Genomic DNA, 9,371 nt, shown 5'->3' with positions numbered 1-9,371 from the left:
ATTTGTAGTTGCATCTAAAAAAAATATGATTAATAATTTATATTTTGCATGTAGCATGGCACGTTTATTTTAGTTGCTCATTTTCTTTTTAATATACAGTGAAAACTAAAAGTCTGAGAGCACTATTAAAAATGCTTCTATTTAGCTTTTTTTTTTTTAATGCAATTTTGAATTATAAATCTTATTATCAATATAGCAATTTGAGTGAAAATGCTACATTCAATGTCAGAATTTTTTTTATTCTACAAGTTTGTGCAGATCCTAATGATCATGTTCTCTGGCATGGTTTGAGAATGATCGAAAGAGCATCTTTCAGCCGTGCAATAGTGCAGAATCTTAAATATGTCATCAAATTAACCGCACTGTGTTTCTCACAAGTAAAAGTTTTATGTTTTTAGTTCTGATTGCTGTGAAGAGATTAATGTGTCCTCGATGGCAAAGGTAAGGCAGGTCAACATGGTCCACACCTTGAAGTATCGGGTTATCATGGGAAAAACCTCAGTCTTTTGTTCTGACATGATGCTCACAGACAATCAGTAATGACTGAGGAGTCACCTGCCCATCAAACCCCCTTAACAACATCATTAAGATGTGTTCGTTTGTGCCCCTGACAGTTCCTATGGCGGTAATGCTCTCATTATCCATTATATGATTACCTGAAAGACAAGTCTGCTCATAGTCATGCAACTGACCGTACAGGTCATGGTAATATAATATCTAGTGTTTTTAGTTTTTTTTATATAAATAAGTATATTAGGTATATTATTTATGTATATTAGGTAAATAAATTATTTTTTAACCCCCCCAAAAAAACACTAGTTTGCACAGCTGAAAATTTCCCACAAACTTCCCAAAAATCACATTTTTCTTAGAGAAAATGCTAAATGCTATGAATTCTCACAAGAATGGGACCATATTTGCCCATTACGATATATTTTCCTGACTTTTGTTGACATTTGTCAGACATAGGATTAGTATCAAGTCAGTCTGCATTGTTTAAACTAATCCAGCTATTGTGTTGGGCCCCAGCGTGTAGTCGGGCCCACCAGCCTGCAGTAGACTGTGGATTAGAGCAGATGGCTCAAGGCCTGATGACACACAGCCACAAACCTGAGTTTACCTGTGTCCCCTCGGCTCATAATGTCTAACTCATTGTTGGTGTGTTTTATATGATGGAGGTTACAGTTCAGATGGGTGTGGGAATCCGAAAAGGGCAAAGGGCAGTTGCTCCTTAGTTTTACTTCTGCGATTGTACAGGCCGTGTTTTCTTATATGTAATTTCTCTCTGGTTTTCTGAATCAGGTGAGTCTGTTTTAGAATAGACGTGAATGGAGTATTTCTGTTGAAATAGGAATAGAAGGTACAATCACGCAAAGCTGGAGATGACATCATAAACAAAAAGCAGGCTGGGCAGGGGCAGGTGGTAGGAGAGGGCTCTCCGGGGCGGGATTGACCTATCACAGAGTTTGGGACACACCTGCAAGCGCTAGAGGCTAAGGAGATTGGCTGCGGCATGAAAATTACACCTGTGGGGGTGGAGGGGGCCTGTTACATGTAAAGCAAGCTCTTTACAAATTCTGTCTCTCTTCTCAAAGAGGTTAAACAGGTAGCATCACCTCGAGCTCCCGGCGAAGAGCGTCTTCGTGGAAACAAAGACTCACCTGAGTTGCGACTCGTTCGTTTCTACGCCCAGCATCGTGTTGGGAATCCGATTTCCCATCTAAAGATGGTCTCCTTCCTGGCTTTTGGGTTGCAAAAATCTAAAGGGCGTCGTTCAGCCAAAGAGAGAAGAGAAGGACGTGCTTGTGAAGCGGCGAAACTGGCGCAGTGTGGTGTGTCTGGTATCTAGTGGATCGGTTCGAGGATGAAACGGGTAACTTTTTTCAACTCAAATTATTCATGTCTTTTTGTATTGCGTGGTTTGCTCGAGTTTAAGTTTGCGCTCGTTGTCCCCACCCTTAGTTTTGTTCCTGTTTGCTAACAGACCATGTCATGGTAGCCACATAGTGGTATTTACAGTTTGTACAGTACAAAGTAAAGAACTCATAAGTGACACATAACAGGAAGGGGATGTTTTTTAAAGTTGGTTGGGGCTCTGATAATCTGTATCAGGTTCCAATCCATTTAAACAGAAAGAAGAAGGGAATACAATAGACACAAACCGTCATTCCTTGACTGGATAGACCAGTTTGGGCAGGTAGAGGCAAACCGCCAGACTTGTCAAAGGGGGCTTAGGAGCCCTCTCTACTTTTGCTGAAAATACATCTTTAGAAGGACTCTCGCTGATGTCTACTGACTGACGAAAAGGCCTTTGTTAATAAAGAAGGGTGTTGTGAATTATTTCTAATCATTAAAAATATTTTCATATTTTAAAAGCTTTTTATAGTGGAAAAATAGCAGCATTTAGTTTGTATTTTCTTCATTCTATAAGCATGTGAAGATTAATAGCATTTGCTCTCATGCATGCTTGTAGTAAGACTTGTCTTTGCATGTTTTTTGGCATGATTTCAGAGGAAGCAAGACGATGATTGCTGTTTTGTCGGCTTCTGATGCGAAACGCAAACAAGTTTCTATTAGCTTATACGCACTGAGCTGTCGTCTGCTCTTTTATCCTTCTTTTTTGATAGGCACGATCGCTGCTCTAGATTAATAATAACTCTTCTCTTGACATGGCAGTCTTGATATCGCATCTGAAGGCAGGCTTATGTCATCCTTTCATTTCTTTATTGCTGATCAATGCGTTTTAAAACAGCTTGCCTGCCGTGGAAAGAAAATGTCGGCTAGGCAGCACAATGGATGCACAGTGAGGTGGAGGGTTTTGATTGGTGGGTGGAGGAAAACGAGTGTTTCATTCCCTCATCTGAATGAGTCGTTTGTCACAGTTCTATAACCCAGCCGAAGCATTATGAGAGTTAAGCTCTCCCCAGGACAATGTGGAAAGGTAACAGATCTCCACGTTTGGAGGCCGATGAAGCCTTTATCACAGAGCCGTTAGTGCTGGAAGCAGGCAGGGGTTCGTGCCATAGTGTTTGTTCCTCCGTGTGAGGGAAGAAAATGGCGTATTAATTACCATGCGCGGGTGAGAGGTCACGGAAGTGCGGCACATTGAACTTGTGTACTTAAGAGCAGCAATCTGCCTCAGTGCACATTAAGCATGTTCATGGAACACCGTCCAAAAGCAGCTGTACATTTTTTTTTTTTTTTTTTTTTTTAATTATTTAAAAGACATTTTGCATAATTATTCTGAAAGATTAACAAGGATTCTCTGGAAATTCTGGAAAAAATACCACAGATGCTGCATATGCAAATAACTCCTATTCACTTCCTCTTCCTATCAGGAAGAATTATTTTGAGCAAGGAAATATACTAGTTTTGCATGATCTTAGGGCGAATTTAAACTCCGAAACCAGGGAATATATCGACTACTTATTTCTACATTGTAGGAAACAACACATCCATTTAAATCTGGAGCGCAATTAGAGTCGTCAGAGTGAGGCCCGCCTTTAAGTAAGGTTTAAGGTTTCCTCGTCTTTGTTCTTCACAAACTATTGATTAAGGCCAAGCCTAGTTTACCCCTCAGGTTGTCCATTTCAGAATGGAGTCACATTCCAACCAGGAGGGCAGAGTTACCTGATCACACCTCACTCTCAACTCAGAGACCCGTGCAGACAGCCAGGAAAGGTTAAACCTGCACCTGACGGCAGCTGAAATGTGAGGGAAAGAGAGAGAAAAACAGAACAGGGGAGACCTATTCTCACAGACGGACATTGACGATAGACGAGAACCATCAAGTATGTGCTTAAAACGTTTTCTGCTTCTGACTTATTCTTTTTTCCCTCTCTCTCTCTCTCTCTCTCTCTCTCTCTCTCTCTCTCTCTCTCTCGCTCTTCTTCTCTTCCTCTTTTTCTTTCTTTCTCAGAAGGCCTGCTGCACTGGTTTATAATGCTGATGATTAACCAAATAGAGGCTGCAGTCTGGGAGAGCAGGTCTGCTTGGGCTTTTCATTTCATGGGTCCTGACTGAGCAAGGGGAAGCTGAAGCCTTTTCAAGCACTTGCTGGAAATTTGAGATTTATTTTGTCTTTCTTTTCCCCCTTACTTGCTTTTTTTTGTTACTTTACCAGGGTCCCTTTCATGACGGTAAGGTTACAGGCGCGCGCTCTCTCTCTCTCTACCCTTAGGTTTGCACTCTCTTTCTCTCTTTCCCTCCCATTCTCTCTTCTTCTGCTCCCTCTAACACTCTCCTCATTTCTCATTTTCTCACGAGATCTATAAATTGAGTTCTTTGTCACTTTTTTGCTTTGTGGGAATAGTTTTAAATAATTTGCATGATTTTGAGTTTGTTTTTACCATTTTAGGCATTTGAAAAGTATAATCGTAACAACTACTACTACACGTTCATACAAAAAGTACTTTTAAGGCCTAATCTGCTTTTATTTTATCATTAAAATTAGGTCATTCAGTAATTTTACCAGTTCTCTCCAATATTTAGCCATTATGTTCAAATTTGTGAAAAACCATTCGACTATCAGTATGCCAAAGATGGATTTTCTCACTTTGTGCACTACAGACGTTACTCAGTAAACAGGAAGGACTTTCTCAATGCCGAATTCAGTCGCAGGTCAGTCTGGAATAACATTCCTGCACGCTGTTGTCACCACACAGTGCGTCACCTATTATTAGCATCCGTCAACCCTTCCCACACTCGAAGTAATACCGTTTCTCTCACGCTTAATAAGACAACTGGGGTTTTTGGTTTGTGAGGATGAGCGAATCTTTCGACGCCACCCAGCAAGGCCTTTGTTGCTTTCAGTGCCAAGGGGTTGGGTTTGGGGGGCGCCGTTTAGCAGAAATGCATATTTTGTTGTCTCAACATTATATTGTTAAAGAGAGCAGCCCTCCCAACCTGGCCATGATGTCAAATCAGACCAGTCAGAACAGGTTTGGGCAATTATTAACTGTCTCAGTGGCCCACTCTGCGCCTCAGCTGCAGTTTTCAAATGAACAAAGCCATGTGCATTACTAGCTCTACCTGTTTTTGAGCAGGTTATTTTGCTGGCATACCCTTTGTCTGGGACAGTTGATGGACTGAGTCAGAGCCCTGTTGATTCTAAGTGTAGTTTCTGTGGTTGACTCCCCAAATTATGCCATTACCAATCCAACTTTAAACAAAGGAATTAGTAGCTTCTAATTCTATTAGTACTAAGTTCCAGCAATGTGTTTTGTTGTGGCATTTGATATATTTCACCAGACTGAGTGATTTTCCCTGCTTATTAATATTGATTTGGGTAGTCTTCTCCATCTTACGAGGCAGCATTGGATTTCATTATTTTCTCTAATACTGCCTGGTAATGATGATGATGGCTGTCCGCGAACGTCAGATCCAGATCTTTCTGTGTCAATGTCCTGGCAATATTAACCCTCTCCGCTGGCGCTTTGCAGTCATCTTACTGGACAGTGCTGGACTGTGTATCTGTTTTCTAACACTGTCTGGTAACGATGTTTGTTGGGTGACCTCATTGCTTCAAGGGTAAGTCCTCATGTTAGTTCACTCCAGTCACTCAAGTATATATATATATATATATATATATATATATATATATATATATAATAATGCTAGTCTACTTGCAACTTACTGTACATGTCCTCGTATGTGATATGATATGAGAAAGACTACCATGCTGTTGTCATGGTAGCAATTCTTATCACTCCTTCGTTTGACAGCGTTAGGATGAGAAAGCCACATCAGAGCATGTGTTTATTTGACAATTGGGTAAATACTGAATGCATAAGCCATGTTTCCACAGAAACCATAACGGCCTCTCTGCACTTCCTGGTGTAGTCTAGAACTGGCTTAGGATATACCTTTTATACTGTATGTTTTTATTGATGGGAAACCATTTAGAAAACAATGTGGTAGCAGTTAGAAAGTTCATAATTGTGAAGTGCTGCTTTAGATGAAAGCCTTTAGAAATGATCTAAGAAGAGACTCGAGGGGCTTTGTTTCTTTCATGTCCTTGTCCCATTTTGTGTTTCAGACGTCTGAACCCCACCCAGCCTTAGTTAAAGAATACCAGTCGGTTGACTGTTAAACCAGACCTGCTGAAAATTTCCTCGTCCCCTCCCCCTCTTATGTTCATTGTGGCTTTTGTGATAGCAGGTGAGCCGTGATTGGTCCAGCTTGTTTTACCTGCGTGGCACATCCTGCAACTGACACATGAGCTCAGCATAACCCTCCTGATAAAAATAGACATAATGACATCCTCAACTCCTCCTCTTCCCATTTTTTCCTCGCCGTCTTTTATCCCTGACTATATATTTTCCCACAGAAAACCATCTTGGCAGATGTCCATGTTAAACATGTGATTCAGCGGTAGAGTATCTTTATGATAGCAGGTCTTTAACGCCATTTTTTTAGGAGCTTTACCTTAGTAGTATGATTTAACATGTGAATCTGAACAATAATGTCCTTTGCCACTTGTAAATGTATTTAGGGAAGAGAAATCCTGTTTTTTCTTTATGTTATACCTTAAAGCATGATGTGTGGGCAGAAGCAATGGTCGTAAAGTCATTAAAGCACTGAATGTTTGTGTAAGGTTGGTGAATCGACTCGCAAATACTGAACCACACCCATATTTGCTTATATGGGGTACTTTTTTTTTAATTCTTTGCTTATGTATGAAATGGACTCATTTGTCACTCACCACCATCCCCCTATTTTGCCCGTATTTACATAGCCACGTAATCTAGGTCCCTTTTGAAATCTTAGCAGGTTAATTTTTTTGGCTGTGAACTCAAACCTCAGCAAATGTTTGTTCTGAACAAAATTGTTTTATGGCATAAACCAAACTGAGCACTTTATCTAATTTTTCAGATGATTTTTATTTTGTGAGTTAACATCATTTCCTCTTTATCAGGTGTGAGGTCACAGAGCCAGGCCTGTTGATGGGCGTCTTACCAGACATGGTTAGATCTGATACTTTGTGTCTAATACTGTCTGGTAATGCCGTCCATTACATGCTAATGTCCTCTCAACCCACTGAATTAAAAAAAAAAAACTTCAGTGTGCTTGATAGAAGGATGTCGAAAATGTAATTTTCCTATCAACATATGCAAATCAAGCTCCTGTCATGCTAACTTTTATCAAGAAACGTGTCGTTAGGATGCAAACGTTGGCTATAACTCCCAACAGTGTTCACATATGTTGTTAATGGGCCGTATTTTTATATGTATAGAGAAACTGTGAATCCTGCACTGGAAGATTGATATTTTGCAATTCTCTTCCGTGTGTTATGAGTCAAAGTTTCTGCAATAAACCCACAAGAAAAGTAATTTGGCCTTGGCAAGAAATACATCTGGGACATCCAGTTGTACATATATTTTATGTTTTTGCTCATTGTATTTTGTTTCAAGGAATTACATCATAATTCTTCTGATATGTACTGTAAAATGAGGTTACTACAATATGCATATTAATACACAGAGTCTATTCGGGGCATAAGTAAAAAGCTAGATCAGAAATGGGCATGATAAAAGGATTTTTGTCACATGCTGATTACCCAACACTACGATCCTCCAGTGTTACCATGGTAACTAAATTCTACATGGAAAAAAGCCCACAGCGTTCACAGTATGTTGACTAGTTTCTTTCCAACTAACTGCTGATTCTCAAATATGCGGATTGGAGCAACGAAAGTGAATATAACATCAATTGTAGCACGTTGAAAGGTGCAGAAATAATGCAAACGCTTCAGACTTTAATTGAGTGTGTCTGAGACATTTCTTTTCGATTGTATCAGGTCAGTCAGGCATGTTTTCAGCGGTCAGGTAAGGTGTATGTTAATGGCTGTCAGTAAATCTGGGTCTGGCTCTGCTGCTGGCCTGGTCATTGTGTTCATGTGACTCCTCAGTGGGTCGACCGGAATGCCTGGCCTCAGAGCAAAGCAAGATCCAGTTACATGTGAACAGAGCTCCTTTTTAACTACCTCAATTTGCCCTGTTCTGCCAGGACCTCATTGTGTTGCTGTGGAAAGCACACTGCCAATGAGGCCCCTGTCATAGTGAGGTGCAAGGACAGCAGGACAATGATACGTAAAAGAGCTTTTTACCTTTATGTACTCAAACGCAAACTGCTGTGAATGGTCATATGAATGATTAATTTGAAGTTGAAATGTAAAATGACACAATGGCTCAATAAAGTTCTGATACAAAACCAAAACAATGGCCCTTTATTTGACGTCTCTTATCTCTGATATATTAGTCTGTCACAGAGGGTTTTGTCTGCTGCTATAATGCAGCATTTGGCACCCAACTTTAAACTATGACATAGAAGGACCTTTAAATCTCTTTTGTCATTGGTTGGAAACTTGGAGTAGTAGTACAGAAACTAAAAATAACCATGTTTAGGATTGCAAAGGATCTTTTGTTCATTTTCTGAATGTACATTTCTAATGTTTAGGAAAGAAGTCTCTTATGCTCACAAAGACTGCATTTATTTGATAAAAAATTGTTACATTTAAAACTGTTTTGTATTTATATATCTTAAAATTTAATTTATTCACATGATCCTTCAGAAATTATACTAATATGCTGAGTTGATGCTTAAGAGACATTTCTTATTATCTACAGTCAAACCAAAAATTATTCAGATATAATTCAGATATAAAACCAGATATATTTTCTTTACTAGTGGGTGCAGGACACTATAGTTAATTTAAGTGAGGATAGCAAAATCAAGTAAACGGTGGCATATTGTACCCAAAAATTCTTCATACAGTGGACTACCAGTAAAATTGATAAAAATTTGGGACCAAATATTATTCAGACACTTTGAACTGACCATGTTTTGCTTAAGTTTTTTCTTTAATTGCTAGTATGACCTTTTTACACCACAGACTGAACACCGTTTTAAGCATTGCTAAGGGTGGCCCAACAAAGTATTGACAGTTGTGTAAATATTGTCATACTAACAGCTGTCTGAATAATTTTTGGTTGATTGTAATCCATTACATACTTTCTATCAAAGTTATCTGACATTATCAAGATGAATTTGTTCTAACACAGTTGAACTCTGAGTTCGTCATATTTTATTATTATTTTCTAAACTATAGCGAATAAACTGATAATGTGAGAAATGTTGAAGGTGTCTGAATAAATTTTGGTTTGACTGTAGGTTGAAAACAGTTGTGCAGTTTAATATTTTTGCAGTTTAATATATTTCATATATTACTGTCATTTTGGTCAATTTAATGCATCTGTGATGAATAAAATATTAAGTTCTTTCACTTATATTAAAAATATTTAGATAAATATTAAGTTCTTTCACCTAAAATATTAAGTGTGTGTGTGTATATATATATATATATATATATA

At 38.9% G+C, this 9,371-nt stretch overlaps 1 protein-coding gene across 1 annotated transcript in view; it reads left to right on the top strand.

The window, feature by feature from the left end:
• Window positions 1-1,593: 1,593 nt before the first annotated feature.
• Window positions 1,594-9,371, top strand: part of LOC107591093 (protein polyglycylase TTLL10-like) — a 23,032-nt gene continuing 15,254 nt past the window's right edge. The window contains exon 1 of the mRNA XM_016280105.1: window positions 1,594-1,873. Within this exon, the coding sequence (XP_016135591.1) occupies window positions 1,865-1,873 (9 nt within the window). The 5' untranslated portion in view covers window positions 1,594-1,864. The remainder of the gene's footprint in view (window positions 1,874-9,371) is intronic.

The sequence above is a fragment of the Sinocyclocheilus grahami genome, unplaced genomic scaffold, assembly GCF_001515645.1.
Source record: "Sinocyclocheilus grahami isolate Dianchi unplaced genomic scaffold, SAMN03320097.WGS_v1.1 scaffold137.1, whole genome shotgun sequence".
Classification (NCBI taxonomy): Eukaryota; Metazoa; Chordata; class Actinopteri; order Cypriniformes; family Cyprinidae; genus Sinocyclocheilus; species Sinocyclocheilus grahami.
Note: the sequence above shows the minus strand (reverse complement) of the source record. Positions and strands in the feature narration are given on the sequence as shown.